Source organism: Triturus cristatus, chromosome 9 (assembly GCF_964204655.1).
Source record: "Triturus cristatus chromosome 9, aTriCri1.1, whole genome shotgun sequence".
In the NCBI taxonomy this organism is placed as follows: domain Eukaryota; kingdom Metazoa; phylum Chordata; class Amphibia; order Caudata; family Salamandridae; genus Triturus; species Triturus cristatus.
The window spans coordinates 583,091,188-583,109,547 of record NC_140592.1 but is presented as its reverse complement, the minus strand read 5'-3'; the positions used below and the strand labels follow the sequence as shown (position 1 = coordinate 583,109,547).

General features: G+C 44.5%; 1 protein-coding gene across 4 annotated transcripts in view; it reads left to right on the top strand.

Moving 5' to 3' along the window:
- The window catches only part of LOC146798351 (cytochrome P450 2C8-like), a 489,861-nt gene that overhangs the window by 453,542 nt on the left and 17,959 nt on the right, over positions 1-18,360 (top strand). For all 4 annotated transcript variants that reach the window (XM_085625620.1, XM_085625621.1, XM_085625622.1 and 1 more), the window contains one exon: positions 16,319-16,460. In XM_085625620.1, coding sequence (XP_085481746.1) covers positions 16,319-16,460 — 142 coding nt within the window. The remainder of the gene's footprint in view (positions 1-16,318; positions 16,461-18,360) is intronic.

The window sequence follows — 18,360 nt, the reverse complement described above, 5'->3', positions numbered from 1 at the left end:
AATATCTTACTATGAGGAAGGCTCCCTTGCTGAAATTCAGATCAGGTATTACATCTGTCTTTTAGCAGTGCCAGTTGAAGATGAGGGTGGAGTTAATAGAGTAAGTGGGTGGAGCCAGTGGAGGAAGTAGGTGGAGCTGGAGAAAAGTAGGTGTGGCCTCCGACAAACATTTGAGCACCTGCACTTCATATTTTACAAATTAAGCACTGATTGATTGATTTGAATGGCAGCAGGTACAATGACACTCGGGCCAAAAGCTCTAGAGACCCAACTAAATCCAGATTATTTCTAAATGTTAGTACTAAATAAGACAGTCGCTAGTGCATTTATTTAGCAGGCATTAGGGTCATGATTTGAATGGTGCAGGAGGTGCAGTAGCACCAGGACCAAAAGCTCTAGGCACCTTCACTAAACACCTAATATTGTTATATTTTACTGCTAAACAGGCAGTCATATCGACTTACCTTGCAGACAACATGGTCATGATTTGAATGGTGCAGCAAGTGCAGGGGAACCAGGCCCAAACGTTGTCAGAACTCCACTAAAAGCAGACTATTGCTAAATATTACTACTAAACAGGATGTCCAAGTGCAGTTATCAAGCAGGCAATTGGGCCATGATTTCAATGGTGCTGCGGGAGCAGTGGCACCGGGGCCAAAAGTTGCCAAACTCCTCTAAACACCAAATATTGCTATATTTAACTACTAAATAAGCAGTTACAAGTGTAGTTACCTTGCAGGCACTAGGGTAATAATTTCAGTGGTGCAGCAGGTGCAGTGACACTGGGTCCCAACACTCTAGGAACCCCTCTAAACACCAAATATTGCAATATTTTACTACTAAACAGTCAGTCCCAAGTGTAGTTACCTTATATTTGAATAGTGTAACAGGTGCAGTGTCACAAGGGCCAAAGATTGTCAGAACGCCTCTAAACACCAAATATTGCTATATTTAATACTAAATAGCCAGTCACAAATGCAGTTATCCTGCAGGCACTAGGGGCATTATTTGAATGGTGCAGCAGGTGCAGTGGCACTGGGCTCAAAATCTGTCAGAACTCCTCTAAACACACAATATTGCTTTTACATGAATGAATTCTATTATTTTCCTCTTTCCTTTCATTTTTCAAAATGTTGCTATTACTTACTCACACTATACCACTAGTAACAGCACAATATATAGCCTTTTTGTACATAACCAAGTGCACTTTAACAGACTTTCTGTAACTTATATTGTACAACTACTCAGCAAGCTACAACTTACAACAAAAAGCAACGCATTATTAATCACATAGGCAAAATCTAATGCATTTACCAATGCTGGTTGTAATTGAGCTCACAGTCCAGGTTCTGCACTAGCACATCCAGTTATGGGCATGGACGTTAGTTAGGGGTCACCACGGGTTGCAACTACAACCACTGGCACTGCCTTTGCGACCCCCTGGCCCTAAAGGTGGCAAAATCAGTGCCAAGAAGACAGAGACAGCTTCAACCTTCTTCTTTTCAGCTTAGTTTTAAATATGCTAACAGTGAATAATTGAATATTATTCACTATTAGTGTAATAAAAATTGGACCATCAGGTAAATAAAAATGTTTAAATGTAAGTTGTGTGAGTGTATTTGTGTTAGTGAGGGAGTGTTTATGTGTAAGTGTGTGTGTATGTGAGCATATGAGTGAAAGTAACTGACAGTCAGTGATAGGAGTGGAAATAAATTAGATTACATTCCAGTTAATGAGTACGAGTATGTGAGAATGATGGAGTTTAGAGTAAGAGTGAGCGCAGGTCTGTGTGAGTGAGTAGGTGTGAGTTAATCGGTGTAAGAATGAGCGACACTGTGAGTGAGTTAATGATTAAGCGCAAGAAAGTGAGAGTGAATGAGTGTAAGGGAGTGAGAGTCATTGTGTAACAGTGAGTAGGTGAAAATGAGGGTGAGTTAGTGAATGTAAATTAGCATGACTGAAAATGTGGTGTTATGCTCCCAACTCTGCTTTTGGCCCTGGTGTTGTCATACTGGATGCAATTATTGACAGACATGGAACTGATATACTAGAGATACTACTTTATATATGGGACATCCATGGCATAAGGCTGGTACTAGAATGTTGAAGGTAATGTTTGGTATAAGGGATGACAGCTGTGGAATATAGGAGGGGGACAAACGTGACAAAATACTGGCCCTATCATACTAGAAGTAAATATTGGCATAAGGGTCATCCATGGTGCATGGATAATGTTAATAGCAAAATATCGGGACTGGCCTATTAAATGTATTTGTTGGCATAAGGTGTCACCCATGGCATATAGGGAACACCCATGGCAAAATACTTGCCTACCACAATGGAGGTTATTTTGGCTTATGTGGGCATCCATAGCACATTTTCAAAAAAGAGGGTCAACTCCTGTGGAACAGCATGTTTCATTGGTTTGGAACACCATGAAATGTCTTATATAGTTAGAGTGCTCTTTCATAGCCGATGGCTTTTTAATATATTTATGTGAAAAGGTTGGTTTAAAAATGCACTATCTGACCCACGTTTTCAAAATGTTCTTGTGGGGAGAACCTTTTACCTAAATACCCAGTGAAACGGGCTCTGGTTCATTCGCTTTTCGCAGTACAATTTAGGGCAATTATTGTATTACACCCCACCACTTTCAAAGATTATGGTACCCTAATATAGGTGTATTCAAAAGAGACATTTGTATTTTATGTTTATAATAATTACACTGTTATAGCTTCAGTGATGTCAATTATTGTGATATCATCCAGGTTAAGGGACATCACTTCCTGGGAAGATTCAGTGTCAAAGGTCATATGATGTCACTTCCTTTTATGCCATTATGGTCAAAGGGTGCCTGATGTTACTTCTGCTACCCCTGTCACTTTGATGAATTTGTATCCTTGGTGAAGGGGGTGCCATGACGCAGATCAGGAATGTGTGCCCATTATGTAATAGTAACCCAGAATCTAATTTGGCACCTTCTAATCACGGTGCTTATTTCTTTGTCTCCCCAAGAGAAGTCTCGGTTAATTTCTCTTGGATTTTAACATTAGCTTTTTGCTATTTCTCAAATAACTACGGAAGTAATGGCAAGTGTTGCCATTAATTTTGTTTGTCAGTGATCTACTAAATATCTGTTGCCAATCATAAGGATGGCTTCCTCCCCATCATCTCTGGGAAATAAGCAATACCTGCTACGGATTTAAAACCAGATATTTCTAACCAACTTTGAATTAACCATTTACTTCTTCGACTGAGAGAAATATAACAAAAGTAAAAATCCTTGTTTGTGTACATGCAAAGTAGAAATACTCACCATCTACAAGTTTGCCAAAACCTAATTATAACCGTATAAGGTATATTAAAGCATTCAGTGATTATCTAATGCATTCATGTGAATGTCATATTGATGGCGCATGTGTGCCCTCATGCTTATTGCATCACATTCCTGATAGGAAATGCAATTTTTGGATCTTAAATAAAGTTTTCACTTTTTGATGAAGCTTCACGAAACTTTCCAAAATCTTCATTCATCCACATTCGCGCATTCCTGGTTTATTTTATGTAGATCTGCAAAGAAAGTGGTATAAGTTACTTCAACATGAAACTGAAATTGAATAAGTTACATGGGGTTTCATTTTTTGTTACCGAAAGATGCATGGGAGTAGGAGTAAACCTCAAACCAGGCAACACTGAGAGGAATATGATTCTCTTCAAATCATTAGCGAGCAGACAGGATATGAAGATTTAGAGAAATAAGTTGGGGTAGTTTAATTTTCCCATTCAGTTATATTGGTGGTGGAGGAAGTTTGAATTGTGAGACCATGAAAATAACATCCTTATTACCTCAAAAATTGGATGACTTTAACCTAAATTAGGAAAATTTTCATTATTCAGATAAGCAAAACTTCCTATTAAGTTGCCAGAAATGTTAATATGGGAGCTTTTCTGACAAAGTATCAGTACTCATGAAAGCTTTCAAATACATGATTTTATCAACCTAGTTAAGATACCAACTATTCACTTTCTTTGCATGAATGAGGCATAATTTATAGAGGTAGCATTTGTCTGTAGTTCAGACATCACTGCCTTGCTAACACTCCCCAGCCCTTGAAAGCGGAAGTAGGAAGAACACACTACTTTTGTAGGTCAAGCATTCGAGACCTCTTGTATATACTTTAGTATATACTTATATGTGTTTTGTGTTTTTGTGGGCTCTGGAGATCAGCCCTAGGACTTGCCTGCTTCCGCTTAGGGACTTTTTTTTCTGTTCAACAGCCTCTATTTGACAGTCTTGATAGAAAACGACTAGTAGAGGTCAGTAAAATACCAGAATTGCTTTCTGCCTGTTCAACTGCCTCTACTTAACTGTCTTGATAGAAAACGACCAGTAGAGGTCAGTAAAATGCCAGAATTGCTTTCTGCTGAGGGACTTTCGTTTTTTTTCTGGCAACTGCCTCTATTTAACTTTCTTGATAGAAAACGACCAGCAAAGGTCAGTAAAATACCAGAATCACTTTAGCATTCTCTCGATTCCAGTCCATAGAAATTGTCTTCCACTAGCACCCGTAGACTATAATATTTTTTTCAAACTTGTATTTTCAGTGATATGATCACCGAAGGCCATGATTTTATATTAAAAACAGAGCTTTGGACTATACCACATCCCGCTCGCTGAAAGGCAACATTTCTCTCCATGCGTTCCCCATACCTGGCGTGTCACGCAGTTTGGTGCTTACTTTCCCTCAATGTTAAAGAACAGTAGATGTTTCAGCACCCAGGCTAATGTGCTGCATAGCTAAATACATATAAGGTTCCAAAGGCGAGACCGATTGCATTGCAAATGCTTGTTTTTATATGCAACCTGCAGACAATGATGAAGCATGTATTTGATAAACACACTCCAATAATAAGGAGCCTTTGTTTTTTACCTTTTGCTGATTTTACAGAATAGATTTAATGGATGCAATACATAACTTGTTGCTTGCACAATGGCTCCTCACATTTTGGGTATAACTTTTTTGAATGACAATAGATTAAACTAAGTAAAGGAATACAATAAAAGTTTGAAGTAAAAACCTGTTTTATTTTTGTGAAGTGGGGAGAGAATAAATACCTTAGTTGTTGGGGGTTAATCTTAATTTGCTGATCGAGAAAGGACTACCTGATATTTGTATGGTTAGTGGAATCAGTAGAAAGAGTCTAGTGGGAACATAACTGGCATCTCTTCGTCAAAAGATTTTGCATTCATAACTGAAGGTGGTATTAACTATAACTACCATAACTACCCTCATTGTTGACTGAGAAACCTTTTGTGGAGAATGGTGAGGGATGGCCTGTGGTAAGGAGGCTGGCAGCAAATTATTTCTTCAGCACCAACATCTAGGAATGTCTAGAAAGAGGAGAAAATAGGTTGATCATTTGGCAGTGAGATAAACATAATAATATCTCCAAAGCTGTCATAAGACCGTTGATGCTTCTGAGCAGAGTGCCTCACTGATGATTTCAGCCTCCATTTTCTTCCCCGGAAACTAGAAGGAGTCTTGTGATTACTGTGTCACATCCCACACTGCTGTAGATATGTTACTATGTCATTTTCAGGCACCAAAAGATTGAGAAACTTTATTTCCTGTAAAATGTGTCTTTGTCTTCAATAATGTTTATACAACTGGCAAAATGAATCCACATTGCGGCTGTTTCTTTTCGAGTTCACGTAACCCGCCACCTACACTGGCCTATGAATTGCCATTGTTGCTCTCATAAAAACATTTTAGATTGAAATTTTATTGCTGATAAATAATATATTAATACAATATATATAAATATGCTTGAGTACCTTTGGGATTCACCTAGCCTCATGCACTGGTTCGCACACAGAATGGATAGTAGAAGTTTAGGGCCAATTGAAACAAATCTAGACCGGATGTTGTGGGATGCAAAGTGTGTTCCCCCCCAGAATGAAGAGCGGAGGCTGTAGGGAACGTTCTGTATAACTTTATTGTAGGCAGTGCAATATTCTAAAGGGGAGAGCCGTCCTGTCTCGCCCGGTGCCACAATCAGAATCTCTAGCCCCCCCGCGTCACTACCTCTCGCGATAGCTCTCGCAGGTCACGTGACTGCGGGAAGGCTAGAGTGCAACACTACAGGGGTGCTCCTAAAATGCACATAATATTCTGTTGTGAAAGGTTTGAGAAAAAAACAACATTCTCCACAATTTAATGGTTTCTAAAAACTGTTCTTAATTGACATCCTGACCCTGAAGCACTTCACGATTTCAATTCTTTTTGATTCCTTTTTTGAAAAATGATTAGGACAAACCACAAATTCCTTCTTGTACTTATTGCTCTGAAAAACGTCTTTTTTATCACAATCTGTATAGCATTTTGGTGATTCATAAGCATTTTATATGTCATGGTGAGATGTACAGCAGCCGAGCAATAGAACAGACAGTTGACAGCAATAGTACAGTCATTATGTTGTTCACACCACAAAGCAGAAAAAAATGGAAATTCGCTAATCAGCTTAGCTGGAGTGGTGACGTCAATCGTTAGCAACATAGTATTTTTCAATGATGTTGAATAAGACAAGTTCACCATTTACGTTGCCCACAAGAATGCAAACACAATAAACACCGTAACTCTGTAACAACCACCCCTACCTCTTTCCCAAACACATCTTCGTAATAGTGTGTCTCATGAGTGCTGTCTGAGTGAGTGACAACATTTGTGTGGGGGTGCAATTTGTGTTCACCCCCACACATATCACAAGGGGGCTTGGTATGTGTCATGGTGTGTCTTGAACAACGCATCGGAACCTGTGGCTCATAATGGAGACGCGCCAGGCATAACAGAGGGTTGTTTGTGCTTACTACGGACTAGTGCTACAGAACTACGGAGGAAGGGACAGTCACCTGGCAAACGAGGACATGCGGCAGAGTGTGTGGCACCAGCAGGGAATGTGGGAAAGTTTATTCATCATCCACCTCCTGAGACTTAAAGAATTCAAGTAGTGCATGCTAATCATTAGAATAGGGTGCTTACGTAAAGCCTGGCATTCCTCTCTCTGCAAGGCGCTACTTTCAGCCGCACTCCAGTGCATCACTTCCTCATGCCACTGAGAGATGAAGTGTATCACCGGGGATGTCCAGCATCTCGTCAGGAGGCGCTTTGCCAATAATAGTGCTAAATCAGCAAAATGTGCTGTAACTCTGCAACCTTTAGGTCTAGGTCATAGTTCCAGAATGCATTGTTCGGCAGTATTCCAATAGCCAGACCCAGCCAAATCCGACAAGGCGGTCCTAATGGCTGCCCAGTAAAAAGACGGTGAGGGGCAGGCCCATAACATGTGTAAATGGTCTGCGTCTTGTGCGTGGCAACGGGGTCAGTTGGAAGAGTCGGTGGGGAACATAGAATGCATTTTGTGTGGCATGAGGTATGCTCTATGTAATATTGATAGTTATATACATTTGAAAGAACAGTTATGGGAAATTCTGCTGGGGTGTTCAATAAGAAAGTCCCATTCTTTATCATGGAGACCATGCAAGAGGTCCTCTTCCCTCCTGACCTGCAGGGAGGTCAGGCGGACCATCAGGTGTGAACTCAGACCATAGGATAAACATTTAGTCAGATATCTACCTCGAATCATAATATGGATCTCTTGAATAAGTTAGTGGGTAGTTGGCTAGGGGCCACCTGGTGCCCAGTGTTCGCGGACTAATTGAATAAAACTTGCATATGTCAAAAAGAGCATTTCCAGTAGCCCATGAGTCTGAGTAAATTCCTGGTGGCTCATGATGGTTTGGTCCTCAAAGAGTGCACCATCTGTTGTTCCCCCGCCTACTCTCGGGGTAGCAATATCTTCACTGTTAGTATACCCGGGAGGTAGGGAGACCTCTGGGAGGGATGTTCGAGCCATAGTGTGCGAAGGGGTCAGTGTAGTCTAGGGCAGCTTTCCAAGATGTAAGAGCTGTGCGTAACAGAAGTGGTTGTGGAGAGGGTGGTCTGGTACCCGGGAAGAGTAGGCAGTGTAATTTATCTTGTTTAAGCTTGTGCAGTGTACAACTGATCTCAGTCAGGTTATGGCCTGCCAGCCAATACGATAGCCATTGTAACAGCCCTAACAAGCAGTAGGCCTTGAAAAAACCAATCCTACGCCTCCCAGAACCCCACATCAGATCAAATAATAATGAATTTAATAATTTGAAAACCAGTGCAGGTTAACCACAGGTAAGCTGACAAAGTGATACAACAGGTGGGGCAGCATAACCATTTGAGTGAAAGTCGGACATCCTGCAACTTACAGGGGCACTGTGATCCAAAAGCCAATTTGAGATTTGAGTGAGGCAATCTTTTTTAAGAGGTTACCATCCAACAAATCTTTTGCCTCCCAGTATATTTTAATGCCTAAGTACCGAAATGTTTGGGGTGCTAACTGTAGCCTAGTAGACCCAAAAGGCATAGTAGTCTCTCTCTTGGTGTAGAAGAAGGAAAAAGCTTAGGATTTACTGTAAAATTGATCCAGAGGCCCGTCAAGTCTCCAAACAAGTAGAGGAGTCCAGATACCGATGACAAGTATTTGTGGAGATTTCAGATATACAATACCATGTCATCGAGAACTATAGCGTGCATCATTGAACCTTGAGGAATCACCATCCCTGTGCAGATTGTCTAATGTGCTGTGCCAGAGGCTCCAGTGCTAGAACAAATAATAGTGGCAAGAGCAGTCATCGTTGCCTGGTGCCATGGGACAACCGATCTGGGGAAGAGATTAGGAGCCCTGCTTTGGCACTTGCAGTAGTGTTATTGTACAGTAGTTTAACCCAGCGTATGTATGTAGGGTAGATATTGAAACGTACAAGAGCGGCAAACATGAAATCCCACCCCAGCGTGTCAAAGACCTGTTGTAGGTCTATTGAGAGGCCTCCAGACATTGGGTACTGACTCTGAGCGACATTTAGGATCTGATAAAGATTGCGTGTGTTGAGTGAGGTATTAGTGCATGGAAGAAAACCACATTGGTCTGTATGTATTAAATGTTGATGGAGAGGGAGGAAACAGTGCACTAACAGATTACTTGAAATCTTATATTCGGTGTTTACCAGGGATAAGGCCCTGTAAGAGAACATATCTCCAGAGGTCGGCCTAGTTTTAGAAGAGAAGTGACTAGCGCATGGCTTGTGATGGGTGAGGCTACAATCCCGCTTCCAACTAAGCTCTATAAAGCCGGTCGAATTGTGGCACCAGGCGTGTTGCCAATGTGGCATAAAATTCTATTGGTAGTACATCAGATCCTGACATTTTGTTATGAGCGAGATGGTCAATGGCCTGCAGTATTTTACCTGGAGTGAATGGAGCACCCATTGCCTCCCTGTCAGTGTCTCATACTCTAGGTATCAACAAGTTCTCCAGGAATAAGCTAATAGCGGCTGGCTCAGAAGGAGGAGGGGTGTTATAAAGATTGGCATAAAAATCTCGAAAGGCCTCAATAATTTCCAATTGTGTAGTTAAATGGTTATGTTGAGGTGTGAGCATTGATAAGATAGGAGTGGGTAGTGATGTTGGCCCGATCAACCGTGCTAGCAGTGCACTGGATTTGTCAGCTTTGGTGTGTGTTTTCTGTATAAGCTACATAATCGATAACTTGCATTTGTTCAAGGAGCTCAGCATAATTAATTCTCACTTCTTGTAATTGAGCTGCATGACCATCATCCTCGGCTGCAGACTGTTCCAGTCGGCCTAAACCGGTCTCATTGTGAGTAAGGTCTCAGAGTACCGTTTTGCAGACCCCTTCAATAGTACTGATGGAGACACCCCTCACCACAACCTTAAATGCCTTTTATTCCACCAATGGTGATGAGGTTGTGTCAGTATTTTCAGCTAAGTATGTATCAATTGTAGTAGCCAGAGCGTCTTTAAACACTATGTCCTCGCGATTTCCCGGTTGAAACTGGCGAAACCTCCGGGGCCGGACGGCTTCACCGCCATCTTTTATAAGAAGTTCTGCACCCAGTTGGCGCCCCTCCTCACCCGTCTCTTCAATTATTTCTCGGTCGCGGGAGCCATCGCTCCGGACCTGTTGGGGGCCCACATTGTAGTCATCCCCAAACCAGGGAAAGACCGGACGCGCTGCGGGGCCTACCGCCCTATCTCGTTGCTGAACGTCAATCTTAAGCTTTCCTCGGGCATCCTGGCCAGCCGGCTAGCATCGTGTATGCTGGGCCTCATTGACCCGGATCAGGCGGGGTTCATCCCAGAATGTCAGGCCCCTGACAACACGAAACGCGTCCTGCATTTGGTCGAGAAAGCCTCTTGTACATCGGGTGAATATATGTTGCTCACGGTCGACGCCGAAAAGGCGTTTGACCGCGTCCACTGGCCCTACCTGGAGCAGGTATTGCAGCGGATGGGGCTGGGGGAGAAATTTCGCACCCATATTTTTAACTGCTACAAATTCCCGTCGGCAGTGGTCCGGGTAAACGGTCACACGTCCACTAGCTTCGCCATAACGAGGGGCACGCGACAGGGGTGCCCGCTGTCGCCGCTGCTTTTTGCGGCGTATAGGGAACCCCTCGCCCAGAGGATCAGACACAATCCGGGAATCTCCGGCATTAAGTTCGGGGGGTATACCCATACCATCAGCCTCTATGCGGACGACGTGCTGCTGTCTCTGTCGAATCCGCGGGAGGCGTTGCTGGTGTGCGTAGCAGAATTGGACGCCTTTGCGCGGGTGGCGGGGTTCAAAGTGAACACGGACAAGTCAGTGGCCCTCGGCCTCTCTCTGACTCCTTCCACCCGAGAGCACTTGCAGAGCTCTCTCCCGTTTCAGTGGGCGGAGGAATCGGTCCCATATTTGGGGATTCAGTTGGCGCCTATGCTCCCACGAGTGGTGGCCCTTAACAATGCCGCTTTGCGCCAGAAGATTCGCAGAGAGTTGGGGCGATGGAAGCATTACCCCCTCTCATGGCTAGGCAGGGTCGCGGCAGTCAAGATGACGGTACTACCCCAGATACTCTATCTCTTCCGCACCATCCCGCTCTACCCGCCAGCAGGGTGGCTCCAACAGACTCAAGCAGAGCTGTCCCGATTCATTTGGAACGGCCGGAAACCGCGCATGAAGGGGTCACTGTCCACTCTCGCACCTGAAGACGGGGGACTTGGGATCCCTGATCTTCGGATCTACTTCTGGGACACACAGCTGCGTTATCTGGTGGAGTGGAGCCGCTGGGAGTCTGAGAAGCACTGGCTGTTTCAGGACCAGGCGGTGGCTGCCCGGCCCCTACAAGAGAAACCCTTCTTGCGTAAACAACACCGGCCCCCCAACTTTTATGCCTCACACATCACTCAGGTCCCTCTCGAAATCTGGGACCGGACTAACGCTCCTCATGAACTCACTACCTTTCCCTCCCCGCTTACGCCCCTGTTCGACAACCCGGAATTCGCTCCTGGAATGGACTCGGCAGCCTTCAGTGGGTGGAAGCCAGCTGGCTGCCGCTTCCTGTATCATATGTATGATGCGGAGGGGGTGTACCCGTTCCAGCAATTTCGCCAGGAGTACGGGCTGCCGGAGGAGGAGAGGATCCGCTATCTCCAGGTCCGACATTGGGCGCTTGACGGGCGGGTCCGCCCGGTTGCTGATCGGCGGCTCTCCCAGTACGAGCGGTGGCTAGTAACGCGATCGTCCGATAAGCAACTCATCTCTGACCTGTACAGAATGCTTCAACTGCGATTCGCGCATACGTATAATGCAGGACGGACACGCTGGGAAAGAGAGCTTGGCAGGAATTTGACGCTGGAAGAGTGGGGGGGCATAGCTTACAGAGCCAGACATTCTGCTTATCTGCTTCACAGACACCCTCACGAAGATCACGACCTATTGGTACTACACCCCAGAGCGCTTACACGCGATGGATGGGCGGCGAGATGCACACTGCTGGAGGGGGTGCGGACAGATAGGAACCCTAACTCATCTGCTATGGGAGTGTGAGAGAGTTCAGGCTTACTGGACCCAGGTGCTTGCAGAGGTGGACAAACATTTCGACACTGCGATCCCACGCTTCCCAGCGTACACTCTCTTAGGCCTCCCTAATCCTTTAACATATCCGCTCAAATCGCGCAGGGGACGACAGATAGCGATAGCGTTGGGGTCAGCGGTGCAAAATATAGTTACACTCTGGCACACTCCCACCATACCAACGTTTACAGGCTGGCTCTACCGTTTGTGGCATGTCCTGGGTATGGAGAAACTCTCTTTGACATTGGCCGGGGAGGATTCTAGGTTTAGGGAATTGTGGAGGCACTTTCTAGCACTGTTGTCCTCCGAGTTCAGGGAGGTTACTTGTCCCCGCTATCTGCGGCTGCTGCGGCTACCCGAGGACCAGACGGAGGGGTAGGGCTGGAGAGTGACTGAGCTGCGAGAGGCAGGAGGATAGATGGACGTGGAACGGGGGGGGGGTAGGCGAGAGGGGTGTTTTACCTTCAACATAAAGTTTGCTCCACGAAAGCTACCAGGGTTCATGTCGAACTCCCCAATCTAACCCACGATTGATCGCGACCGCGGCCGGGATGGGTGGGGCCCATCCACCACTCAGAGACTAAGCACGGAGTTCGCCACAAGAGCGGTTGGAGCCTGTTTGTATGTTTTTTTGAAATGCCAATAAAAGATTTAAACCATAAACACTATGTCCTCCAGGAGGAGGGGCTGCATGCGCCAAGTAGGAATGGGGGCCAGAACCTGACCCCAGGATATGGTGTGTTCAAGAGGGGAATGGTCGGACTTTCATCTTACCCAAGTATGTTGCGTGAGTGAGATTTGCTTGGATGGATATAGTGCAAAGGTCCTGTCAAGATGTGTGAGGTGGCAAATGGAGCATTTGCACATACTGGCGGTTCTACTACGCCAAGCATTAGATAGTGACCATCCTGTAACCCATTGTTTTAAGGCCTTGGCTTGTCATATAAAGCACGCACTGGGGTGGTAAGGATCCAAATGAACATCAAGGACAGCATTGAAGTCCCCTCCTATTAACCAGGGACACTGTGCCCAGTCAGTTTGGACAGTTGATAAATGTGCCAAAAATACATCCTGCACCTCATTAGGGGCATAGGTGCTGCCAAGTACCACTGGTTTCCTATCAAGTGTGCCTCCCCTAACAAAAACATGACTACCATTTTCATCAACCCTAGTGTCTAAAGCTGCAAAGGGGACCCCTGCGCCCAGACAGATTGCTGCTCCTAGTGCGAAGGCTGAGTAAGATGTATGAAACAGCTGTCCCCTCCATTTTGTATTCAATTTGAAAGTCTCAATGGTAGTGAGATGCATCTTCTGTAAGTAAAGTTAGTGCCCTTTATCTCAGTAGACCTGTGCTTAGATTCTACACCTCTTCTGCACTGACCCCATACCTCTGACCTTCCAAGTTATGACATTGTATTTACATTCAACATCAGGCATGATGAAATGCATCTTGCATCATATATCCATGCTCCACCCATTGCACAATAGTAACACTTACGTACCCAGGAGGGAACGATGACAGCACAGTCAAACAGTACCCCAATACAAGGTCCAGTGAAGAATAATTGTTCGACTAAAACTGTAAGGAAAAAGGTTACAAAAGAATAGCAGTGTGTGCAATTGCTATAAGGGCATGTGGTGTAGGGCATGGTACAAACCAAAATGGGAAGTCCATTGAGTTGATGGCATAATCCTCGTTACGGGGCCCCGGAATCCACAATGTGTTGGTAGAATGGAATCATTAACTGTGATTAACAAACTAGACTAAGCCCCGATAGTGAGGGTGCATAGTCATGTCCAGAGTCTATATGCAAACATTGGCGTCTGGAGTAACACAGTGGCATCCTGTGGGGGCATGTACATTGTCCATATCAGTAGTGAAATAATGGGTATCTCCTCAGCCAGTGCTGTAGGCCAGAGGGCTGTCACTACCCCAAGCCAGCACCCACAACATTCGTCAGAGGATGTCATCGGCTGTTTGTGATGTGACTAAAGGGAACAACGCCATGCTGCCGCTGAAGTTGGAATCAGTGGCACTGCTCGCCGAGGAGCAGGACCTGATATGCTGTTATTGTTGGTCTCTGATGGAACTTGCCAATGCTAGTGTGTCTCCTTACTGTCAGGGTCTGCTGCGGGGTAGGAGCCACACCAGTCGGAGCACAGGGACCAGGTCGATGGGGGCGCCTCCGAGGGTGGCACTGAGCTTTAGATTCCGGCTGCCCAGGTGCCTTAGGCCTCTGGGAATTGGGGAATTGGGGAATTGCTGCTCCTTCCAATCCCATGCATATTCCGGTGTTGCAAAAATGAGGGCGCGTTGGTTGTGGCTCACCTTTAGCCAGGCAAGGAATATGAGTGCATGTGTCAGCCTTTGGCCCTTTACTGTTGGTAGGAGGAGTACTGGTGTTGAACCGCAAGCGAGTAGTCCGGGAACAACTATACTCATGCATTGTTCATAGTGATAGGTGTATTCTCTCTGGCATTCCGAAGGAGGACATACAATCCCTGAAGTTTAATATTAGGCCCATGATTGAATGCCGGGTACGCCCGGAGGTGGGCGCTGCACCGGGACCCTGTGAACCCTGTCATCCATGAACAGCTCTGATAGGTGACACAGCGCCACTACACTCCGCAGCCAATTCTCTACATAATGAATAGCATTGTTACCCTCCACATTTTCACATGCCAATGATGCAAACATTATTCCGGTGTGCACGCCCCTCAGCATCCTCTGCCCATTCATGTTGTGCTGTGACCTGTTTACGGAGCTGGTCTGTTTACCAATGCATCAGAGAAGATAGGGTCATTTCAGGGGTCTTGACCCTATCAGTCAGCGTATTGTGATCGTCTTTAAGGAGACTTAAGTCAGTAGTGATTGCAGTGAGCCTATGTTCTCTAGCCACGCTGGAGACACTGATCTCTTGCAGGATGACGTCCAATTTGTCTGTTGGTGGGTCAGCCTTTGTGGGAGATATACATTCCTCTGTCATCATCTTGGGTGAACTGTCTAATGCGGTAGGCTGTGAGTGTTTGAGGCTAAGCATCTGCAATGTTTTTGTTCTAGTGCGACCCATTGTAAACCTTGAATAATGAGAGGTATTAAAGGACTAAGAAATCAGGAGAAACCCCAATGCAATTGGGACAACACAATGGTGGGGGGAAGAGTACAGAAGGCTCCCCGCTGCCTCGTATGTAGGAGAGCGGGTTGAAGGAACCAACTGCACCCTTATGATTGTTGTTGCTGCGTTGTGGACCTTCACTCCTAAGCCGGTCATGCAATGCCTATGGGGGCAACCCCCAATTAGTACTTAGAGGCCAATGCTGGGAAGCAGTTACTATAATCCAATAAATGTCCATGCTGAGGTGGCAATCAGTATTTCTGGGGCCGTAGACTTGCTGAAGCTAGTCACAGCTGTTTTGATCTGCTCTTTGATGGAAGCAACAGAATTCTGCAATGACTCGCCACCCCACAAGTCATTTAGAGCAACGAGGGGGAACACGAGGTAGGCTGCCAATCTACGGGCCCAACAAGCACTCCTTCTGCAGTCCTATTTCACGTGCCGGGCAGTACAATCTTCTCCCCCTGTCATGGGGTGTGTGGACCATCCGGCAGCATATCCCATCTCGCACGTGGGCTCCAGCGATGCTCCAGAAGAGAGGCCGGGTCGACGCTGTAGGTCCACATCCAGTATATCTGCCAAGCGATGCCCTCCACATCTCCAGCATCACCAGCCCCCAGGGGCATGCAGATACAGGAGTTGGGCTCTCGGGGGACTGGTGCACTTTCAAGAGTGCATCATACGGTTAGATTCCACAGTGCAACACGATTATGGAGGGATTCCCGGGATCAAGTCGGAAGCTCTTGAGATGTCCATCCGCCATCATCAGTGGTTATCCGCACCCCCCTGAAAAACATCTTGTTAGTGTGTCAATGGGCCAGTCCCTTAAGTCTGTGGGTAATGGTATGGATCATGTCCTAGGACACGGTGGGACGAGAACTAACAATATACTTGACTTCCCCTAACTAAACATGTTTAATTGGAACCCTTGCAAGAACCGAATTATGTTTTATCTGAAAGGGCTTACTAATGTTAAACATAAACCCCTTTATCGACCTTAAAATATATAATGCAAAGATTTTTGCCAGCATTGCATGGTTTAATGGAAAGTATTTTAAAGGTTATTGAGAGGATATTCTTTTTCTCTGGAAGTCAGTTTTTCACCATTGATCCTGGTCTTCGGTGCCAGTCATCATAAGTGGGCTTGTTACAAGTTACTTGTAGATTAATCATATGATTATCATTCTATTTAGGACACCATGGTGATGCCTCTTCTGAACACTGTTCTCCACGACCCAGAACATTTTAAGCATCCTGCAACATTTAATCCTGAAAATTTCCTTGTGCAGGATGGCTCTTTCAAGAAAAATGACGCTTTTTTGGCATTTTCTGCAGGTAAGTGCACAGAGACACTTGAAAAGTCAAATCAGTTTAATCTCGTCCTTGGATGCAAGCCATTATTTCCCCTGCAGGGTATGACTAACATTGAATCCCAAAATGTGGTGTATATCCAAAAAGGCTCTTAACAGCCATCCTGAAAGCACTCAGTGGGACAGTTCTAAATTCAGCCACACTTGTTTTTATTGTGTCATTTAAGAAGATCTCTGACATTTTAAAAACATAACAAACCATTTAAAACACTCAGTTTGCTAGTTACAGTCTCACTTAAATATAATCATGTGAATAAAAGAAATAACCGAGCAAGCCTCCATTCCCATTATTCACGTATTCATTTCAAATGCCTGTGAACTTGATTCTTTAATGTAAGAACTGGAAATTCTCCTAGCACAGTAACTATAGGATCCTCACATTTTAATTTAACTAGGGCCGAGCAACAGGGTTCGCAGACCCTTATCCAGATCCATGCCTACCAAACCGCCATAGAACTGGCAACAGAAAGAGCGTTAAGCTGATCTTTCAGTGAATTAGTCACAAACAGAAAGCACAACTCCAATTTTTTTCTTTACAATACTCCTAAGAAGTCACCAAGAGGGGAATTTCCTTGCCTCAACTTGGTAAACAAGCATCTAGCACTTGGTTTGCCTCCCTTTGAATGTTGCTCTCTAATTGGGTGTCATCCCTGATATGGAAACCTGGCTGTTGGCTCAAAATGACTATTTTACATGTATAGACCCCTTTACCAGCAAACCCAATTTATTCAGACCTTCAGAATGTTGGCTACCCATGGTTAATGAGCAGCTGTCTCATTAACCAAATGCTGATATCCATAAGGTAGAATTCCACATGCAGGTTTAACCACAATCCTACCGCAAAATAAAAGAAGCTAATATGTAGTTGATGTCCAAAAAGAACACTTTTAAGGCAGGACTGGCGGTTATGATTGTGCATTAAATGTGGTTTATACTGCACCTCAGAAACGTTAAAGCTTCTCAAACATATGATCTAGAAATAAACACAAAACGTTTACTTCTAGAATGTTCAAATGAATTAACTCTTCATTCTGTCAACTGTTTTCTTCTATCGGATGCTGCTCGTTGAAATTTAAGTACTATTCTTATCTTTGATATGCTTGACACTTGTTTGAACTAAGATTTATTGTGATGTTTGTTGAGGAAGGTTAATAGGCTAAGTAGGATATGTTGTTAATGTTGAATGTATATTCACTGAAAAAACCATAGGTTTCAGGGGTGTTATAGTTAGCTGCCCATTTCACTCATACAAAACCATAGAAATTCCTCCGTTATAGTTAGTTCTGCTAACTATAACTCACGCGCCCGCAATGCACTGCTGATGATGTCACATATTGCATCATTCATGACATGGTCAGTGACATCACTGATGACATCTCAAATGACATCACTGATGACATCATCCACTGAATGTGGTTTAGTTTGAAATTTAAATATGTATTGTATATATACCAATCTGTATTGAAGATTGAGTGGATATATAACTGTCTGGATGGAGGATTTAGTAGCTGTCTGACTGTCTTTTTAAGTGAATAATTAAGTGTCTCACTTAATACATGGATTAGTAACTAAACTATGTGAATGTGTGCAGCACTGTCTCTGTTGTTGTATAACATGCTGCATAAGTTGGTCACTAACTACATGAGTGTGTATATTAGTTATTGATTAGTTGGGTGAGCATTTGTATGGGACACTGAGTTTGTGTGTGGTTGGATGGGGTGTGTGTAACTCTATGCATAGATGTGTGAATGGTTGATTGACTAGGTGTATGGGTTTAAGACTGCATGTGGAAACAGTTGTTTGGGTGACTGAGTGTATTTATTTGTGTGTTGGTGAGCGAATATATGTTTTAGTTGTACATCTTC